The sequence below is a fragment of the Lynx rufus genome, unplaced genomic scaffold, assembly GCF_022079265.1.
Source record: "Lynx rufus isolate CCGP_SWC_20201006 ecotype Redwood Valley unplaced genomic scaffold, mLynRuf1.p SCAF_8, whole genome shotgun sequence".
In the NCBI taxonomy this organism is placed as follows: domain Eukaryota; kingdom Metazoa; phylum Chordata; class Mammalia; order Carnivora; family Felidae; genus Lynx; species Lynx rufus.
The window spans coordinates 89842868-89865524 of record NW_025814896.1 but is presented as its reverse complement, the minus strand read 5'-3'; the positions used below and the strand labels follow the sequence as shown (position 1 = coordinate 89865524).

Genomic DNA, 22657 nt, shown 5'->3' with positions numbered 1-22657 from the left:
ACCAGTTTTTAACATTTTGCCACACTTCCTTTTTTATTCTTCTTATCTGCGGATGATCATAAAGTCTGGAAACATAGCAAATATGCATGATATCACCAAAGACATTTTCAGTCTGTAAAGAAAATAAAAGTATCTACATTTCCAGATTGTATTGCCACCTTCTCTACTTACACATGGTATTGTTTCTCAGCCGTTTGAGAGTAGCTTATATTCATTTGTCTCCCTACTACTTAGTGTAACATAAGAATGAGGACATTCTCTTACATTTCTGTCTTAGTTCATTCAGTCTGCTGTAACATAAATACCATAGACTGGGTGGCTTGTAAACAACAGAAATTAATTTCTCACAGTTCTGGAGGCTAGAAGTCTAAGCTCAAGGCACTGGCAGATTCGTCGTCTGGTGACAGCTTGAGCCCTGGTTCATAGACAGCCATCGTCTGTGTTCTTGCATGGCAGAAGGGGCGAGGGGGCCCTCTGAGGTCAATTCTATAAGAGCACTAGTGTCATTCGTGTCAAAAGGCCCCACCTCAAAATTCCATCATATTAGGTGTTAGGTTAAGATAGGAATTAGGGGAGGGACACAAACATCCAGTGTCTAGCAATAACCTCAAGTGTAGTTATTACATTTACAAATTTAAGATAGATATAATACCTTTATTAACCTATGATCCCTGTGCCAATTTTGTCAGTTCTCTCAGTAACGTCCTTGAGGACATTTTTCTGTGATTCAGTCCAGAATCACATACTACATTTAGGTGTCTTGTCTCTTCAGTGTCCTTTCACGTGGACCAGGTCCTCAGTCTTTCTTTGTCTTTATGACATGGACATATTTGATGAACAAGCCTGGTTATTTTATGGCATGCTGCTCAGTTGGGGTTTGTCTGATGTCTCCTTATGATTAGATTCAATCCCTCCAGAATACTATTTGAGTGACACTGTGAACTTCTCAGGGTGTCACATCTAGAGGCACACAATGTCCATCTGCCCCTCATTGGTCCCTTTAACACATCCCCATCATTTTGTGGGCTGGCACTTCATTACTTTCTGACACAACGAGATGTACCAGGTTCATCTTGTGCCTTCCTTTCCCCGGCCCTGGAATCAGCCACTTCTGTAAGGAACCCTGGTTTGTTTTATTAGATCAGAGTCTGGATGTCATTCTGTCTCTTTGTTATCCACTTACTGTCCATCTAGCTCTATTTATCTCCTTGGCTTTTTTCTTTTTAAAGTTTATTTATTTACTTAGAAAAAACACGTGAGCGGGAGAGGGGCAGAGAGCGAGGGGGAGAGAGAGAGAGAGAGAGAGAGAGAGAGAGAGAATCCCAAACAAGCTCCATGCTGTCAACGCAGAGCCTGCCGGAGGGCTCAATTGCACGAACCGTGAGATCATGACCTGAGCAGAAATCAACAGTCAGATGCTTATCCAATTGAGCCATTGAGATGCCCCGTATCTCCTTATTTTTTTGAGTTGGAATTATCCTGTTTGTATGCATTCCACAAAATCAGAAGCCTATTTTCATGTCATAAATGTCCAAGAACATTTCAAATGGCTGTAGAGTGTTCAATCATGTGATTGGACTGTTATTTGCTCACCATCCACCTTTGCAAATACTGCAGTGGTGAGCACCCTCAGCATTCACATCTTACCGTACCTCTGAACGTCTCTGTTTCTTAAGACTAGATACTTAGAGGGGAAATTTTGCCAGGACAACAGTGTGAGCATTATGTACAAGTGGGGAAAATGGTTGAGACCATTTGAGTTATAAGAGGTCCGAGAAGCAACCGTTTTAGTTAGGAACAGTGCCGAAGCTTGACCTGCTCTGTGAACGGCAGCACCTCAGTGGGGGTGGATGTAGGAGGTGGAGAGGGTCCTCCATGCAGGGGGCGTCACAGCGAGCAGAGAGATGGAGGCAGCATGGGGCCTGGTGTTCGCAGGGGACTTTCAGGGGACTATTGCAGGACTTTATTAGGAAGGGTAAGGAGCAGGAGGTGGCTATAGGATCTGGTGTCCTAATGAGCAAGGGGAGGGAGGGAGGGAGTGTGGAGGTATCTGCTTCCTTCACCATGCAGAGGACGGTGCTGGGGGAGCCGTGGGGCTCTAGTGCAGATTTGGGGTAGAGCCTGGAGTGTAATGAGGCACCAACCCCCGGTATTTGTGGCTTCCCCTTTGTCCTCCAGCTTGGCATCTTCTCACCTCCCATTGAGCTTGGCTTTTTCCCTAAGGCAGAGGGCCCAGGAGCAGTGGTGCCTGTTGCCTGGTTTCCTTTCATTGTGCGCTAATGCCTGTGGCCTGCTTTGCACAAAGCCCTGCTTTTCTGGGGCCCCTGCTCTGGGGTGAGGCCAGGGCAGGCAGGCCCTGTCCTGAGCTTCACAGCAGCTCCAGGGCTATGGGTATAGGAGGGCGTGAGGGGAGTGAGCTGGGCACTGTCATGCTTGAGCTTTGCCCGTGGAGAGATTTCCTCGGGGACAGAGCCTGAGCTGGACCTTGGAGAGGGACCCTCCTTTACTGGAGACGTCCAAAGCAAGGCAGGGAGGCTGTGGTGGACAGGGAAGGCCAGGAGAGGGCTCGGCCCAGGTCTCACCTTTAGCCTGTGTGCTCATGGGTGCTTGGGAGCAGTGGGAAGCTGGGAGTGGATCTCAGGGAATTCGGGGAAGTGAAAGGAAAATGCGAGGCATTTTTGAAGAGCAGCTGAGACAGTCATTGAGTGTCTTAATGGTCCTTATGGGTTGACTTTAGAAAGACTTCAGACCTGGGAGGCCCTCAGGTCACTGAGAAGCAAGGTCTCATTGGCACTCATCACATGGGGAGTCCTGGGGACTGTGGGACCCCAATAATAAGTGTAGGCTGTGGGGTGTGGTCCATGGGGTTTAGAGGATGATCTCCAGCGGCTGACCTGCTCTCCTCTCCCACCTCCTTCCCCAGACATCCTTCTATGGCCGCTTCAGGCACTTCTTGGATATCATTGATCCTCGCACACTCTTTGTCACTGAGGTAAGTCCTGGATGTCACTCTCAGTAGAGGCCCCTGGCCCCTTTAGAAGATCCATGGGTCACTTGTGTGTATGCTTTATACACATTGTCTCATTCCGTTTGCATCTTACGACATCCCTTCAAGGTAGATATATCGCATCGTTATTATTTCCAACTCTAATAAAGTTATTACCCAGCACATAAATGACATGCTCATTAGAAAAGTTCACATGGCACAGGTGTGTTTAAATGAGAAAGTATCCTTTATGTACTCTTCCTACCCAGCCCCCTCCTGTCGTAAGTATTGTCAGGTTTGTTAAGGTATAGTTTACCTTTTGCATGTGTACCATTCTGCGTTTCAACAAACAGATTCAGTCATGTATCTACCACCACCAGGAAGCTGTAGGACGCTCCCAATCACCCTAAAATGTTCACTCATGCCCGTTTGTAAAGTTGATCTCCCTCGTTCCTGCCAGCCTCTGGCAACCACTCGTCTGTTTTCTGTCTGTATTGTTTTCCTGTTTAAAATGCCATATAAATGGAATACTACGGCACGTAGCCTTGTGTGTCTGGCTTCTTTTCCGAAGCGTAATGTTTTCGAGATTCATCCACGTTGCCGTGTGTGTATCAGTGGTTCATGACTTCTTATTGCTGAGTAGTATTCCACTGAGAGGATGTTCCAGAATGTGTGTATCCATCCACTTGTTGATGAACACCTGGGCTGTTTCCAGCTTGGAGCTATTGTAGATAATATACTATGAGCATTCTTTGTGTGGACGTATGTTTTCATTTCTCTTGAGTAAGTAACTAGGAATGGAGCGCTAGTTCATATGGTAAGTGTGGTAAGTGTATGTTTCTCTTCATAGGAAGCTGCCAAACCATTGTTGAGAGTGGCTCTACATTTAACATCCCATCTGCAATGTCCCAGTGGTTCCACATCCTCACCAACATGTGGTATCATCACATTTAAATTTATTGCCAAGTCTATTTTAGCCATCATATGTCTTAATAGCCTTTGTATGTGTGTAGCAATGCATGCACATATAAAAAAGCAAATATTTGTTAAGCCCTTAACTGTGAGCAGGGCAGTGTGTTAAGCAGTTTACATGCGTTAGCTCATCAGATTAACTCAAAGCATCCCTACGAGGTAGATGTTATTCTAAGTTCCATTTTACAGATGAGGAAACAGACAGAAGTTAAATCTCATGCACATGGTGCTGGCCAGTGGTGGAGCCAGTGTATGAACCCAGGTAAGCTTGTCTCCGGAACCCTTATTCTTAGCCAGTTTGTACCCCGTTCAGGTAATAATCCCAAGATTACTCAGCTGGCAGAAGGCTTGAGCTCCCGCACCGGGACCCCACCTATCCCGAGGAAGGTCTTGAGCCTTGAGTTGTGCACTTCTCCGCACGTCTTCTCTGTGTTGAGCATTGGATTGCTTCCACCCTGGACTTGATCCCTCTGGGAGGTAAAAGCCATGATGAAAAGAAGCACAAGGCCTTCTGGGCACCTGGGCTTAGAACCATCTCCAGTGGGGGATGTGGTCCAGTATCACTAAATGTGAGAATTACCCTGTTGTGTGCTTTCCAACAACATGTCAGTGAGAACAAAGGGCTCCAGTATTTTACTGGCTGACTTTACCTGCCCCTCTGGGTCTACCGCCTCGAAAGCACAGGGCTGCTATACTCTGGGCTCTGTCTGGATTCTCCTGAGGAGTAATCAATATGACTACACAAAAATTTGGGAAATCACCAAGCTAGAGAAACTACTTACCTAGCCTAAGTGATGTGACTTTCTAGAAAGCTCCAGAATAGCACAAAACCGGATACAATTGTAACATGAATCCCAACTTAAATGCCACCTGCTTGACGGAGAAGGCCGCAGAGGCCAGTGCTTAACTCAAAGGATAGGAGTGCTAATGATGGGTTTGAGACACATTGAGAAATGGTGGAGGACGACAGAAGGTCAGGAGGTACTTTGTGCTCCCCAGATTACCATGAGGAGGCGGGGGCTTTGGGGATAGATGGGCAGCTACAGGGCAGCATGCCAGCTGTGCCAGGGGACCTACACCCTCCTTTCTCTCCAGTCCACCCTCTTCTCGTTCCCAGACCATTTCATTTGCCACTCTCCTCCTGGTGCCACATCTTTCTTGCATTTTGAAAGGCCCCAATATTCCCGTACATCACTAAACCATTTTTGACCTGTTTCCCCTGTCAGCAATTCACTTGTCAAAGCTACCTATTTACTGACTGGAAAATAACCAGTACAACAGTAATTTTGGAATAGTTTTCAAAATTCACCTGTCCTCCTCCCCTCATCAAAGATTCTGAAAGGCTTCCCAGAAAGACCCACACCTCCCTCCCTGCTACATCCTGGTTGGGGACTGTTTTCCAACACTACATGCTGGCCTTTTGGAAAGTTTTTGCCCACAGAAGATCATCTTCTAAGCCCTAAAAACTCTGGAAGGGCCATGAGTGGGGTATCCAGGCCTTCACTGGCTCTAGTCCATGCAGGTGGCTTAGCAAGGCCATCTGCATGGAAGCAATGAGAAATTAGAAGCTGAGAGGAGAGTCGCTTACCTGATGCTCTCCCCCAGGAACTGTGACACTACCAGAAGGGCCACTCTCCCCTCTGCCGAGCTCAGTCCACAGACCATGGTTCATGCCTACAGAGCACTGTTTCTCTCCCAGGGCTTTTTGCTGGTGTTCTGGGAGGGATTGTGGGGTGGTCCCAGCTGGAAGAGACCTAGACAGGTCTCTTTGCCTGTGAGAATAATAGGTTTGTGGAGACATGAGGAGGTAGTTCTGGAAGCTGGAGGTTCTTGAGGTAGAAAGATCCTGGGCAGCGTGAGCCATCTGGTGACTTGGTTCTGAGAGGCACTGAAGATAGTTAGCAAAGAGGAAAAGTTACCTTTACTGTGAAGAGCTTAGAGGACATTGCTTTAACCAGGTGGCCAAACTTAGCATCATTAGCCATGAAAAACTGACATTATATGCCTTCTGATGTGATATGATTCTGGTAGTAATCCCTAAATACTGGAATATATGAAAGCCTAAAGAAGAAAATAAAAACAGCCCATAATCCTACCTGCCAGAAATAATCACCATTGACATTTTGGTATATGCATATGTGCAAAATTAGGATGGTTTATGTAATATGTGTATATATATCTATCTCTTTATATAGAATATATATAGAGAGAGTCATATATATGTTTACATAACATATATGTATACAGAATATATACTTTTTTTTCCATGCAGCATATCATGAACATTCTTCCTTGTCATTAAATGTCATTACAGAATATATTTAATACCACATAGTAATCCATCCTGTGGTTATTCTATAATGCATTTGATAATTTTCTCTATTGTTGACCACTTGGGTGGTTTCAAGTCTTTTGCCATTATAAGTAGTATTGCAGTATATATCCATGTACATAAATCTCCCCATATTTCTCTTCATTTTCTTTGGATAAATTCCTACAAGTGGAATTTCTGAATGGAAGACTTTTTTTTTAATGTTTAAAAAAAATCTTTATTTATTTTGAGAGAGAGAGAGAGGGAGAGCGCATGAGCGGGGGAGGGGCAGAGAGACAGAGACAGAGACAGAGAGAGAGAGACAGAGAGAAAATCCTAAGCAGGCCCCACACTGCCAGTGCAGAGCAGTGCAGAGCCTGACTTGGGGCTCAATCTCATGAATCATGAGATCATGTCCTGAGCCAAAATTAGGAGTCGGACGCTTAACTGACTGAGCCTCCCAGGCACCCCTCTGAATGAAAGACATTTTAAGGCTTTTCATATATATTGCCAGTTTACCCTGTAGATTATACCAAGCTGTGCCAAGATCATATCAGTTTATAGTCTCAATAATAGTGAGGATATCCATTTATATTTTATTTTTTATCAACTACTTTTTAATCATAATATTTCTCTACACTTAAAAAACTTTCAGTATAATTAACATACAGCATTATATTAGTTTCAGGTGTACAATATAGTAATTCAACAATTCTGTTACTCAGTGCTCATCATAATAAGTGTACCCTTAATCTCTTTGAGGATGCCCATTTATTTAAATGCTTTCTAGACAACATCTGATATTCTAATTTTATTTTTTTATTTAAAAAAAAAATTTTTTTTTTTCAACGTTTATTTATTTTTGGGACAGAGAGAGACAGAGCACGAACGGGGGAGGGGCAGAGAGAGAGGGAGACACAGAATCGGAAACAGGCTCCAGGCTCTGAGCCATCAGCCCAGAGCCTGACGCGGGGCTCGAACTCACGGACCACGAGATCGTGACCTGGCTGAAGTCGGACGCTTAACCGACTGCGCCACCCAGGCGCCCCTGATATTCTAATTTTAAAGTCTTTAATCGAAGTTTTAATAGTAAATATCCAAATGTCGCTTTTTTTATTCAATTTTTTATTGATTATTTATAAAAATGTAAGTGTAAACATAAAGCTCATTTATCCCTCTTTGGGATTTTTAAAAAAAAAAATTTTTTTTCAATGTTTATTTATTTGTGGGACAGAGAGAGACAGAGCATGAACGGGGGAGGGGCAGAGAGAGAGGGAGACACAGAATCGGAAACAGGCTCCAGGCTCTGAGCCATCAGCCCAGAGCCTGACGCGGGGCTCGAACTCACGGACCGCGAGATCGTGACCTGGCTGAAGTCGGACGCTCAACCGACTGCGCCACCCAGGCATCCCTCCCTCTTTGGGATTTTTACAGAAACTGAAAGAGTGCCAAAATTTATAACATTATCTTCTACCTAAAACAGCTTTGTAAACACAGTTTTCATCCTGTTTATAAGATCTTTTTTTTTTTAATTTTTTTTTTTAACATTTATTTATTTTTGAGACAGAGAGAGACAGAGCATGAATGCGGGAGGGTCAGAGAGAGGGAGACACAGAATCCGAAACAGGCTCCAGGCTCTGAGCTGTCAGCACAGAGCCCGACGCGGGGCTCGAACTCAGGAACCGCGAGATCATGACCTGAGCCGAAGTCGGACACTTAACCGACTGAGCCACCCAGGCGCCCCTGTTTATAAGATCTTTGATAGCTTCCCAGTGACAAGTTACTGTTTTGTTTTGTTTAAATCCAAGTTAGTTAACATGTGGTGTAATAATGATTTCAGGAGTAGAATTTAGTGATTCCTCACTTACATACAACACCCAGTGCTCATCCCAACAGGTCTCCTCCTTAGTGCCCTTCACCTCTTTAGCCCTTCCCATCCAACACCCCCTCCAGCAACCTTCAGTTTGTTCTCTGTATTTAAGAGTCTCTTATGGTTTGCCTCCCTCTCTGGTTTTATATTATTTTTAGTCAGTCAGACAAAGACAAATATCATATGATTTCACTCATATGTGGAATTTAAGAAACAAAACAGATGAACATAAGGGAAGGGAACCAAACGTCAGTACCTTTATACACTTTAAGTTCTTGCCTATCTGCATGCATTTTTGGCATACTATTACACTGAACAGTTTTTATTTGCCTTTTTCATTCATTTCCAAGTCTTTATAGTTATTTATTTGTATATTTTTAAATGTTTATTTTTGAGGGTGCAAGCAGGGGAAGGGCAGAGAGAGGGGGACGGAGGGTCCAAAGTGGGCTCTGAGATGTCAGTCTGACAGCAGCGAGCCTGATGTGGGCTCAAACACACGAACCGGTGACATCATGACCTGAGCTGAAGTCAGATGCTCAACCAACCAAGTCACCCAAGTGTCTCCACAATTTTTTTAAATCAAGTTTTAAAGTCTAAATAACCATCCCTGGTTAGACCCTTAGATCTAACAGCATAGGCGGTGCTTTTCCAAGAAAAATAGTCTCACCCTATCACTTTTCACTTCAGCTACATTTATTTTCTGGAATAAATTCCCAAGAGTAGGCTATCTAGGCTGGAGGCCATGATTGTTTCTAAAGCTCTTTGGGGTAGCTGGACAGGTTTCTTTTCTGAAGGGTTATACTTCCTGTCATGCTGCCAGAACTATATGGGTTTACCTCTCAAGGGCCCCTTGAAGGTGATCAGAGGTCAGCCACAGGGAAAGCAGAGCCCCTTCCCATATGTCCCCAGTTTCCCCTTCCCTGGGGCCTCCCTGAGGGTGGCCTGGGGTGGGGGAGCCAAGGACCAATCTCAGCACAGATGTTTAACTCTGGGGGTCCCAGGACTACTGGGAAGGAACAGGAGAGTATAGGAAGGCTGAAGGAAGACAAGAGAAAGGCTTGGGACCCTGTCTGCCTATAAATCATTATCTTCTGCAAGTCCCAGCATTTGGGACCACGGTAAGAATGATTCAAGCAGTCTTTTGGGTGAGGGGAGAATGCGTGGCTCTCTGCCCTGGGCAGGTGCAAGACTGACCCAGGTGAGAACAATCAGACACTGAGCAATCAAGGCATGATGCGACATAAGCTGCTGCCCCCACCTCCTCCTGCTTCCCCGCCAGCCATCCCTGCTCCGTTCTCTCATGCACACCCCCCTCTGCCAGTTCATTCTCCCCTGGCATCGGACGCTGTTTTTTTAATTTTAATTTTAATTTTAATTTTAATTTTAATTTTAATTTTAATTTTAATTTTAATTTTGTTTGTTTGTTTATTTACTTATTTATTTCAGTTCTGCAAACTTTGGGACTTCCAAACTCTCCACTTTGCCTGAAATACCCATGTTTCAATGCTCCAGTTTCTCTGTGTAGGGCTGGGCATGGCTTTGAGTGAGAGTAAGGAAGGACCTTCCTACCCTTGCCTGGGGTGCCCTGCCCCAGTAGGCGTCAACTTTGGGGGATGCAGGCATTGCTGTGAACTCACTGGGAGACGACCCTTCTTTCAGTTATTGTTATGAGGACAGGAGGGTCTTCCATGATGATGTCTTTTCTTTTTAATGTTTACATTTATTTTTGAGAGAGAGAGAGAGCAAGGGAGGGGCAGAGAGAGAGGGTACAGAGGATTTGAAGCAGGCTCTGTGCTGACAGCAGAGAGCCTGTTGTAGGGCTCGAACTCACTAACTGTGAGATCATGACCTGAGCAGATGTCGGATGCTTAACGGACTGAGCCACCCAGGTGCCCCTTCCATGCTGATATCTTGTAGAAGTGGCCCAGAACTGGGATTGAGGGATTTGAGGCTCCTAGGTGCCTCCCACCCCTATGTAACCCTGGACATGGAAATACCCTTCCTTTTCTGGCCCCAGTTATTTCAGAGGAGGGAGGTGGCCTAGATGGTTCTATGATAGATATATGCAAAGGGGTATTCTTATCTACATCCTGTGTAAACAGTGCAGTCTCTTGTAATTCTGGGATTTTGTCAAACCGGCATCACCATCGAGGGACTTTGGTCTGTGGCTTTGGAACCTGGATTCCTAACCCTGACCATACCTTTCACCTCTCCCCCCAGCAACCTCAGTCACTCATTTTTGGTTAAATCCCTCTGATGTGTGGCCCGTGTTAAGATGGACAGGGGTGAGTGGGTCCTGTGGATCGGCAAAGTACCTAAAACCAGCCCCCTGGTCCCTGCTGTGCAATCTCTGACAGACAACAAGGACACATGGATGCTTAAGGGGTCAGGGACCTCAGAGAGGTGCAGATCAAATAAAGGCACTGACTATTGAGAGGAGTGGAGAACATTTCTGGAAGATTCATGGAGAAGATGGCTCTGAGCCTGGAAGCATAGTTGGGGATTGTCATAGACTGTTGGGGAGCAAGAGTGTCCTGATAAAGCAAACAGTATGGGCAAGGCCAGGAGGTGGGAACATGCAGGCACCACCCAGACAGTGATGGTCCCTTTACCAGATGTGAGGGTGAAATATTTCTGAGTGCTACTCATATCCTGATCAGTTGCTATCACTGCCACCATGTGTTTAATATATTAAATATTCTTATGATAAATATTTATGTCATTTTTGACATCCTCTCTGTTAGCCAAGCAGGGATTACATGCAGTCTACATTTAGTTTGAGGGTGGGCTATGGTGCCCCCCCCCAAAAAAAAAGATTAGGGTTTTTTTCCCCAATTTTTTAAAGTTTTTTTATTTTGAGAGAAAGAGAGCATGAGTGGAGGAGGGGCAGAAAACGAGAGAGAGAGAGAGAGAGAGAGAGAGAGAGAGAGAATCCCACACAGTCTCCATATTGTCAGCAAAACCCAGTGTGGGGCCAAACTCATGAACAGCAAAATCATGACCCGAGCCAAAACCAAGAGTCAGATGCCCAACCGACTGAGCCATCCAGGTGCCCCATGTTTTTTTTTTTTCTTTCTTTTTTTTAATGTTTATTTATTTTTGAGAGAGAGGGAGAGGACAGAGTAGGAGGGGCAGAAAGAGGGGACAGGGGATCCGAAGTGGGATCTTCGCTGACAGCAGTGAGCCCGATGTGGGTGGGGCTTGAACTTACAAATGGGAAGATCATGACCTGAGTCAAAGTCGGATGCTCAATCGACTGAGCCACCTAGGCACCCCAAGATTAATTTTGTTTTTGATAACTTATTCCCCAGCTTTCCTTTTTGTGTCCTTTCCTTCCTGGGTCCCTCGGTCCCCATTACTGTAGTACGGTCTCCTGCCCTCTCTGGCCACCACTCCATGCTTGCCCTCTTGCTTCCTTCTCCTTCCGCTTAGGGCCTTGGGGTAGGACCCTTGGAGCCAGGATTCTCCTCTGTTTAAATTCTCTGCCCTGGAGCAGACCTCCCAGGGGCCAGCGTTTCCAGAGGACCTTCTGGAGACCACACCCCCATCAAATACAAGGAGACAACCTCAAGGTGACACCTTCTGGCAGGTTAGCAAGAGGCAGGAAGCCAATGAGGGAGGTTGGGAAGCAACCTGGCCGTCCCTCCCCCTGGCCCAGGGCTCTAGAGAAGGGCCTGCAGCCTTACATCTGCCACTCAATGCCTTTGCATTCAGGGCCCGACTGCCTGTTTGTTCATGGTTGAAAAGACTTCCTGCAAAGTTCACCATGCCTGAGACCTTCAGCTTTCCCCTTCCTTCAAGTGCCTAGGGCTCTCCCGTCAAGCCTCGTGATGCATAGGGGTGAGAGGAGGGTTTAAAGCAGGGAGACACTCCTCCCATCCCTCAAGTCTCCCAGATAATGGCCTCCTTCTCTATAGTGAAGAGCCCAGCCCCCAGAACAGGCAGGCCTCAGGGATCTTGTAAGGTCCTCTTTGGCTGTCCCACAGCGGGGCCTGGAGCCCCAACCTCTCGGCCTCTGACCGAGGGGCCTGTCTGAGGGTTAGTAAGGCCCAGCAACAGAAAAGCATGTTCTAGCTTCCTCCAGTCCTGATTTCTCAGGCTTGTCTTCAGGAACTTGGGATTTAGTTCTCCCTCAACCCATGCCAAGATCAGGGCTCTTTGGAACTTATTCTTGTGGCAGGAGGCCTCCCTTTAATGATGGTGTCAAATGAGATGGAATGTGGCCAGGTTGTTATAGGAACTCAGGAGAATCCCTGGAGTGGGAAAATAATGAGAACACGGGGCCATTCACCATTCAGCGCTGGAAAGTAGAGCATTCATTGTCCCGTGGCAGAGGCTGTGGCGTGGGAGGAAGCCGGCTTGGTCGGGGGGGGTGGGGGGGGGAGAGGGGGGAGAGCTCGCTGCATCACTAGGAGGCTTTCGGGGTATTGGGGGCACAGAGCAAGGGTTTGACTAAACTCTGGGTACAAAAACTGAACTTCCCACTTTCTAGCTGTGTGACCTTAGGCCAGTTGAAACAGTCAGCATGATCCCATTTTGTTGAAAAACAAATGCTTTAAATCTAGAAAGAAAATCATCCTCACTTTTCTTTTAAACCATCCTCACTTCTTCAGTAGTTACCTCAGTGCTATGTTTACAAGTGATTTAAAGTGATTTTTTGTGCTTATCCATTTTTTCTGACATTTTCTCTAAACAGCATGGATTGATTGGGGCCCCCTCCAATAAAAACCCTCACAAAGCTATCTCCACTTTGGAAACAGATTCTGGGAAGGGACTCTGGAATTTTGGTACTGATACCCATACATTTGAAAGGGGAGGGGCTGTACTTTCCAGCAGTCAGGCTGCTCCTAAGTAGTTTCCCTGGCCCCTCAATGCCCTGGGTTAGACTATTGTTGGCCACAGAAACTTCACACATGCCTGATGGGTCGGGTGGCCTGGCTGGCTTGTCCGGGCTCCCAGTTAGTCCTGCTGGTGGCTGTTCATTTCTCATGCTACGGGACTGCCTGTCAGCTGGCTCAGCAAACACCCCACCTGCCCCACTGGGTGCTCTTCCTGATGCTACATCCTGCCTTTAGACCAAGGTGCTTCTGTGGAGGTCACTCTGCATTCCTCTGCTCAGCCAGCCTTATTCTTTTATCAACAGGAGAACAGAGGCACCTGGGTGACTCAGGCCCTGAGCCACAGACTCTTCATTTCAGCTCAGGTCATGATCCCAGGGTCGTGAGATCTAGCCCTATGTCAGGCTCTGGGCTGAGCATGGAACCTGCTTAAGATTCTCTCTCCCTCTGCCCGTGCTCATACTCCCAATCAATCAAGCAAGCAAGCAAGCAAGCAAGCAAGCAAAATTATAAAAAGGAGAACAGAATAGCTTCACTGGAGTAGACAACCCTGATGTCTGGATGCCTCACCTGACCTTGACATAGGCTGCCTTCCATGAACGTTATCTGCTTCTTTTTAATTTTTTGAGGTATGGTATACATATGATAGAATGCACAAATCCTAAATTTATGGCTTAAAGCATTTTGACCTATGTTTATACCCATATAACCACCACTTAGATGAAGACATTGAACACTTCCATTACCTCAAAGGGGTCCCTTGTGCCTTTTCCAAGTCAACACCCTGCCCCCCCCCCAAAAGTAACATGACCTCCACCAGGTTGATTAGATTAGCATTGCCTGTTTTTGAACTTTATACATACTCTTTGGCATCTGACTTCTTTTGCTTTTCATTATGTATGTCAGCTTTCACAAATCACCCCAAAATGTAGTGGCTTCAAACAACAACACTCAATTCTTTTGCTCACTGATCTTCCATTTGGGCAGGGCTTGCAGGGGACGGTTCATCACTATTCCATGCAGCATCTGCTAGGGCAGATTGATGGGGCTCTGGAAAGTCCATTTCAAGATGGCTCATTTGCGTGGTGGGTGAGTTGATGCTGACTGTCATCTGATAGCTCAGCTGCAGCCTTGGGCCAGAGCCTCAGTTCCCATCCAGATGCGTCACTCCAGAAGCTGCTTGGGCTTCCTTATAGTATGATGGCTGAGTTCCAAGAGAATGACCATCTCAAGAGAACAAGGTCAAAGTGCAAGGCATTTTCATGACATAGCCTCAGAGGTCACATAGCCTCACCTCAGCCGTACTCTATTTGTGGCGGCAGTCACGAAGGCCTGCCCAGGATCAGCAAGAGGAAACATGGACTCTACCTCTCAATGGGGATGTGGGAATGTTCTAAAAGAGGGTGGGGAGTGGTAGATATTGGAGTGTTCATCTTTGGAAAATATGTTTTGCACTTTATTTCTGTGAGATTCATCCATGTTGTAACATGTATTTGTAGTTTGCTTTTTACATTGCTGAGTAATATTCCATTTACCTGTCCAGTCTACTATTGACATTTGGACTGTTTGCAATTTGGAGCTATTTGAATAGTGCTGCTATGAATATTCTTATATAAATATTTTGGTGGGTAAATGCTGCCTTCAATCACTGTTGCTGTCCCTTTAGCTTTTAAGATCTTACAAATGATACAATTCTATCTTCTTTTTCCCCCCTCCCTCTCTCCATCAGTAACTGTAGCCGTATGTTCTTAGTATGTAAATCTCTGCTGGTGTTTTTAGAATGTTGAAAAGAAATTCTATGAGTATTATATAAATACGTTCTCTTTATAAAAACTTTCAATATTGCAATTAAGATTAAATTTCCTTCTGACACCCCTTGCCAAATCTGGACCCTTTCCTCTTACCCCACAGTAACCCCTGTCACTAGTTTGCTAAGTCTCCTTCTAGAGCTTTTTTGATGCATCTACACACATGAGTATTCTCATAGAAAAATATTGTTTTCTGTGTGTGTGTGGGCTTTGTTTGTTTGGTATAATGAATGGCATCATACGGCTCTGCAATTCACTTTCTCACTCAAAAAAATATGTTGGAGATGGAATCACATGCAGATCTACTTTACTTTTTTAAACTGCCAAATATTGTTCCATAGTATTATTATACCCCTGTCATTTAGCCACATCCCTTTGGAAGGACATTTAAAGTGTATCCTTCTTTATTGTTTGCAAGTGAAAGAGTTGCAGAAGCCTTGGATCTATGCCCCTCAATGTCTGTTTTCTTTCCCCTGCAGAGACGTCTCAGAGAGGCTGTGCAGCTGCTGGAGGACTACAAGCATGGGACCCTGCGCCCAGGGGTCACCAATGAGCAGGTAACTCTACTGGAGGTGGGAGGAGAAGGAAGGGGGCAAAGTCACAACCCTTTCTCTGCATCCGGAACCAACTCTCTTCCCTTCATTATCCACTTCCACTGTTACATAGCCATGTGGACTTCTGATTTTTTGGAGGAGACACTCAGCTCTCTCTCATACCCTGGGTCTGGGGGGAAGCACAGAGGTGATAAGACAAGAGATGCCCAAAGGCAGTAGTTTCCTGGAGCTGATGTGTACATCTCTTCCCAGTTCCACGTTCAGTGACATCAGAGAAGTAACTTGAAATCAGCCATGTGGGAGCATTTACACCATGGAAATTAGCAAATGCTACAAATCAGGACTTTCTTCCCCAAATAACTAATTTTTAAATATTTACTAGGATACTACTACCCAAAAGTTCAGGTTGAGGATGGGAAAGATGGGGCAGGATAAAGGGGATTAGGCTAGGATGCTATAATTTCATTTTTTATATATCATGTAGGAATTTGAACTAGAGCTAAGTGAAATGTTATTGGTTGTGTTTGGTTTGAGGAGAGGTAGAGGGATGCAGTGCAGGGCTGCTTTAATGATTATAGAGACTGATGGTTAACATTGCCAAAGTTTTTCTTTTTGTTTATAAACTTTATTTCAAAAACTTAAAAAAATTAATTTCACGCCTTTTTCCCCCCAAAGTAACATGTGTGCATAGTTCAAAAAGTTAAATAGTAATAAAATACCTGGAGGAAAAGTACTATGTTGTCCCATCCCTCTTCTGTTCCCATTCTTTTTCTCCAGAAGCAAATACTTTTAACTATTTCTTCACATAGAAATCTGTATGTCAAACCAGTAGGCTTATCTATAGTCTTATTTTTCAACTAGTTCTTTGTATTATCTATTTATAGTAGATGAGGATTCAGCTCTCTTGTTATTTACTTCCATAAAAAACACACTTCTCTCCGCCATCCTCATTACTCTCCCAAAATAGTTATTATGGCTTTGGGGGTTTATGGATATTCAGTATTCACACTATTACAATTATACAAATACCATTTACTGTTTTTTGTTTTCTCTCTTTTGAACTTTGTGTTTTACCTGGAGTTAATAATTGCCTTAGTTTTTCACATTGGCATAGTTTTCTTTATACCATCTCTACCTCTTACTACATTCTTTAGCAGCCTTTGATATTTTCAGTGCCTCCTTTCAATCTGAAGACTCCTGTCCTTCGGTTCCATTTTTTTCCCCTGAAGTTTTCCTTTCTGGTGTCCACCTCTTCCAGCTCCAGGCCTTTCTATTGGTGTCTACTTTAGTTTTGGTGGAATACCTCTTTCAGTAGCTTCCTAATATAAGAGTAAATGGGAAGAAAATTTTGAGTCCTTTTATGTCTGAAAATTGTAATTCTTCACTCAGCCTTAATTGACAATTTTGCTGAGGAGAAAATTATAGGTTGACAGACATTTTGAAGACATGACTCTATTGTCTTCTCACTTTCAGGACAGCTGTTGGAAATCTGATACATTTCATCTCTGATTCTTTTCAAGTAACCTGTTTTCCCTTTTTGGAAATGTTTAGGATCTTCTCTTTTAAAATTTGTTATTTTGGGTTCCTAGTGACCCTTTTCAATCTGGAGACTCCTGTCTCTCAGTTCTGGCTAATTTTCTTATGCTGTTTCCTTGATAATTTCTTCTTATTTTGGAACTCCTGTTAGCCAAATACTCGACATCTTAAATTGACACTTAAATTTTCTTATATTTTTTTCTCTTCCATTTCATCACTTTGTCCTGTGTGGCTTTGCAATAAATTTCCTTGAGTTTATTTTCAACATATCTATTGAAATTTTAACTTCAGCTAGTATAATTTTAATTTCCAAGAGCTCTTTGACTGTTTCTTTTTAAAAATCTTTTTTTAATGTTTTTATTTATTTTGAGAGAGAGTAAGCATGCACACAAGCAGAGGAGGTAAGGAGAGAGAGAGAGACAGAGAGAGACAGAGAGAGAGAGAGAGAGGGAGAGAGAGAATCCCAAGCAGGCTTCACATTATCAGTGCAGAGCCCAATGCAGGGTTTGATTTCAAGAACTGTGAGATCATGACCTGAACCAAAATAAAGAGTTGGAGGCTTAACCAACTGAACCACCTCAGTACCCCTTAAATTCTTCTTAATAGAATTCTTTTCCTGTGTTGTGAGTACAGTAGCCATCTCACGTCTCTGCATTCTGGAAGACAAGTGGGGGAAGGAGGCTGGAGTCCCAATACTCACTTTGCAAACTTTTATTAATTTCCCTGCTTTGAGTCTCCATTACTCCCACCCTCTACTGTGCTGGTATTCTCAAGTCTGGGATCACTTGGATTTAGTTTCTCCAGAAGGCTGATAAACGTCTAGCATCTGGGAAACATAGGTGAGGGTGGTAAGAGTCACCTTGCTGTATGGTGAAGGCCTTGGGATCTTATTGCTTTGAGGACAGACTTTAGACCAACTCCCTGTGTTTAGTCTTATGATTAGCCCTTTTTTCCTGTGGTACCTGGTACCTTCAAGACCTGAACTTTGCTGGTGTTTTGAGAGCAATGGACTGGCTCCCTAAGCATGTCTTCCTCAGGCATTTGGGGGATGGTTTTTTCTTGTCTACTGGATAAGTTACTAAACCTTTAATTATTTTCCTTCCAAAAACATGTTGCTGTCCCTCCTCTGCTGTTGTCTCTCCTTCCATTCTTTTGGTGACCCTATGAGGCACTGCCCTTGCCTTCTAACACCTTTAGGTGTAAAGCCCGTGCTGAGGCTCTGGGCTGACCTCAGGACACATTAGTACCTGGCTGGATGTTCCTGGGGTGGGTGGCTCAGCCATCAGCTCTCCCCAACCTAATTCATGTAATATGTATTTATGGAGCACCTGCAGGCCAGTTTTGATGCTGGGGCCTAGGGGAGAGAGCAAGGAAGAAAGTAGATGAAGATCTTGCTTCATGGACCCCCCGAATCTAGGCAATGATTATGAAAAACCACCATACTGTGGGACAGCAGAAGAAGGAGTAACCTTCCCAGACTGTCTGGAAGAGATTCCCACCAGAGATTTGAGGGATGAGAAGGGAATGGCCAAGAGGAGTACTAGGTAAGAGCCATCTGGGTGAGGAAACACATCATGAGCGAAGATAGCAAGCCCCCCACAGCGGAAGTCTGGGAGAATGTGCTTGACTGAGGCCCGGCCACTTGAAAGGAGGGCAAATATGTGAGCTGATGCAGCACCTTGGCCAGATGTCCTTGTGCAGGGCCCCAGGGAGTGGTGGGAGATGGGGCAATGCCTGGCTAGACAGGGTCTATCTTCAGGCATCTGTGCTGCTATCAGCAGGAAGCACAGGCTGTGATCAGATCATCCCTGAGCACAGTGCTTCCCTCTGGCATGGGCACTGAGGAGCCTGGGTGGCCTCACCTGACATCTCTCTAGGCCAAAGTAATCCTCAGACCCTTGCAGTTCCTCTTGGACCTGTCAGGGGTGAGTTCAGCCCCCCAACTCTTCACCCTGCATCTGCTCCCAACCCAAGCTCCCTCTGGCTGAGGTTGGCCTCTTGGGACTCCCTCCAGCATCCAGAGTTTGGGGAGTGAGGCCACATTTCTCTTCTTTACTCCCTTCAGTAGCGTAAAGTTGCCTGCCCTATTTGCTGGGCCTCTTTTGTTTTCTGCCCTGAAAGCCCCAGTGTGCCCCCAGAGAGCTGGGAGGAGGGGAGGTGGGGCGGGGGATCCTGGCACTAGCCATGCTTCCCAATTCTGGCTCACGTTAGTGATGCCTGCAGTGTCCATCTGATGGCTGGGTGGCACAGTGCTCTAGGTGTGAGCCTGCTGCTCAGCCCCATTAATAATCATATCCTCCCTCTACTTCCCTTTCCAGTCCTCCTGGCTCTCACAATACTTCCCTTCCTGGGCCTCATCTACAAAGCCACACCTCCTCTGGCCTCCATGGACAAGAACAGAGTGGGTGGATGATGACATATTAGCCCAGGATTTGGGAAAGCCTCAGCATTCTGCAGTTAAGGATGGTCCCCTATTCCTGGTCTAGGCTGGTCCTGCTCACAAGCCATATCTAGGCCCAGGGTGGCTCTGGATCTCAGTCTGGACAGCTGCCTCATCTGCCCCTAGGCTCTGTGCTTGCTCTGACGTCCTTTTGCAGGCGTGTGGATCAGAAGCCTGTGGCTGCCTCCTGATGCCCGTGGGCCTATCCTGATGTCACAGGCAGCGCAGGGTAACCTACTTACCAGCTTGTAAGCCTGGCCTCTTGTTATGACATCTCACCGGTGGGTACATACAAGCGGATTGCTAGTTTGTTCACACCTGATGGCCTTTGTTTGGTCTTCTGTTGGTGGGTGGCTGATAATTCCCGCAGAGACTGTTGTTAAAAGGTTGCTATTCCAGTGAAAAATTAGTCTTTAGGATAAAATAAAAATAAGTATGTATAAATTACCCTTTGGGCTTGACAAGTAGAAACTTGATGTGCTAGGAGCCCTATTAAGGACTGTAGTTATCAGTTAAACAACAAAGCCATAGGGGTGCCGCGGTGGCTCAGTCAGTTAGGCATCTGACTTTGGCTCAGGTCATGATCTCATGGTTTGTGAGTTCGAGCCCTGCGATGGGCTGTGTGCTGACAGCTCGGAGCCTGGAGTCTGCTTTGGATTCTGTGTCTCCCCCTCTCTCTCTCTGCCCCTCCCTCACTTGCTCCTATCTCTCTCTCTTTCTCTAAAATGAATAAACATTAAAAAAATTATTAAAAAAAAAAAAGCCATAGATGAGAGCAAAGCTATAAGCATAGGCAGCTGGACTAGGTTTCTGGATGTTGACTCTGTTGTGGCGCTTTATACACTGGGTGTCGCTGCAGTGGTTTGCTGTGGATGGAGATGGGTGAGGTTAAATATGAAAGGTGCCCTCTTGGTAATGAGCCGCCACTCACTTTGGCTTACCAAGTGCCAGGCATTGTGCTAAGTATTAGCACTTTACGCACATTTCAGTTAATGTTCACAGGAACCCTATTTGGTAGGTACTTGTATTAATCCCATTTTACAGGTAAGAAAACTGAGTCTCAGAGAGGTTACATTACTTACCTAAGGTCACATAGCCAGTATGTGGTGGAACAGGGATCTGACGCTGGGCCTGCTAGATCCAGTGCCCATCTTTCACCCACTTCCTGAAAGTGGATTTGGCAGGGAAGGGGGTACTCTGTGGAGTGGACTGATGTGTGCAAACATGGCAGGCAGAAGAGCTTGGCGTTTGTGAAGGTCTGCAGCCCAGTTACACCTGTGCGGTTCTCACACACAGTGCAGGCCCTGGGCATCTGCTGAGCATCCTGTTTGGAGCAGTTGCTCTGGGAGGTGGGCCCGAGGGGGAGATGAGCGCTCCCTAGTTCCTGCCCTCACGCAGCCGGCTCCCAGCACAGGTGAGGTGACCACACAGAAGCAGGCGCTAGAGGCCAGGCTGGAGGCAAGACTGTGGCTGAGGCAGGTAGGAGCTCAGCAAGGAGAGAGTCCTGAGAATGCAGGGAGTGAGGAAAGGCCTCACAGAGGGGACACAGTGGTTAGTGTAGAGTGTAGACAGAGACCCACCGTGTTCACAGACAAGAGGGAGAAGTGAAGTGGACATTGAGAGAGAGAGAGAGAGAGAGAGAGAGAGAGAGAGAGATTGAGAGAGAGATGGGGAGGGAGTGTGGAGGAGAGAAAGGAGTGGGGAGAGAAGATGAGACCAGAGAGAGGAAGCTGGAGAGGCAGATGGGAAGTTACTTACTGCAAAAGTTTTTGCAACCCAGGTAGAGATGTGAGATGCGTTGTATGGGGCAAGGGGAAGCTACTGGAAGCTCTTGAGCAAGGGAGTAGCCTGAATGTGCACTGTGGTAGCATCAGTCCGAGTGCCAGGGGGAGGGTAAGTGCCCTTAGGGAAACCAGCTTGGAAGCTACTGGAGTGGGCAGGCGTAAGGAGAGCAGGTCTCTGGGAGCCCCTGTGGGCTGCTCTTGCCCATCATTCCACATCCCCCAGGGCCTGGGGACCAGCTCACCTTGTTAATTGCCTACTCTGCACCCAGCATAACCTACTGGTTGCCCAGAGGCCCCAGGAAAGGGTGGATTCTGCCTGCAACCTGCCAAGGAGAAAGGGCAGCTGGTGTAAGAGATCCTGCAAGTCTCCTCCTCTGGCAGTGTGGAAATGGGGTCAGCTGTGTTTGGGCTTTGCTGAAAATAGCAGAGAAAATATGAGAGAGTTAAAAATACTTGCACCCAAAATCTTCTCTGGGTGTCAGCAGGTTTGCCAGAAGGTGGCTGAAGGGAAGTCTTGGCTGACACCTCCCCTTCCTTACCCTAGCCTTCAGGACCCCTAACCTCTGACTCCTGGTCAGGAGCCCACCCCTCTAGGCTGGCCACGGTTTGTCCCTTACCATTAGCGCAGGACAGGCAAGTGGCCAATCCTAGTTGAAGCATTTGCAGGATGTGCTAGGTGTGGTGCTGGGCGCTGTAGGTGCATCTCTGGGCTGGGTCGCTGCGGTGGGCTCCTGGGGGGTTCCCCTATTCTACCTGGGCCCCTCTGTCCATTCCCATCACAGCACGCAGAGTAATCTGTGAGCACCTACATTATGTCACTTGTTCCTTGGTTCCAGAGTTTCTCAGCCTCAGTGCTATTGGCATCTGGGGCCACATAATTCTTTGTTGTAGGCGCTGTTCTGTGCACCGTAGGATTTTTAGCAGTATCCCTGGCTTCTACCAACTAGATGCCAGTAGCCCCCCTCCCAAGTCATGACAACCAAACATTGCCAAATGTACCCCGGATGCAAAATCACACACCCCCGCCCCCCCCCCCCCACCGTGAGAACCACTTCTCTACAAACTGTGTTGTGTCCCTGCCTTCCACTCAGAGTAAAAGCCATAGTATTTAGCACGGCCTGCAAAGCCCCCTTCCTTCTGTGATCTTGTCTCCCAGTAGTCTCCCCTTATTCAGTCCATTCCAGTCACGCTGGCCTCCTTTGCTGTCCCTCACACGCGCTGGGCAGGCCCACTTCTGCCTCAGGGCCTTCGCTCTGGCTGTTCTGGCTGTCAGAACAATCTCCCACTAGATATCTGCATGACTTAACTCCCTCCTTCAAGTATTTCCTCCCATGTCACCTGAATGTAAATGACCCCAGGGCACCTAGGTGGCTCAGTGTGTTGAGCATCCGACTCTGGATCTCAGCTCAGGTCTTGATCTCAGGATCATGAGTTCAAGCTTCCCACTGGGCTCCACGCTGGGCGCGGAACCCACTTTAAAAAAAAAAAAAAAAGAAAGAAAAGGACCCTGCCCACCTTGTACTGCTGTGCCCTCCGTCCCCACTGCATATAAGCTTCA

General features: G+C 46.2%; 1 protein-coding gene across 2 annotated transcripts in view; it reads left to right on the top strand.

Moving 5' to 3' along the window:
- The window catches only part of SFXN5 (sideroflexin 5), a 113268-nt gene that overhangs the window by 10013 nt on the left and 80598 nt on the right, over positions 1–22657 (top strand). For both annotated transcript variants that reach the window (XM_047069570.1, XM_047069569.1), the window contains exons 2-3: positions 2924–2992; positions 15265–15342. In XM_047069570.1, coding sequence (XP_046925526.1) covers positions 2924–2992; positions 15265–15342 — 147 coding nt within the window. The remainder of the gene's footprint in view (positions 1–2923; positions 2993–15264; positions 15343–22657) is intronic.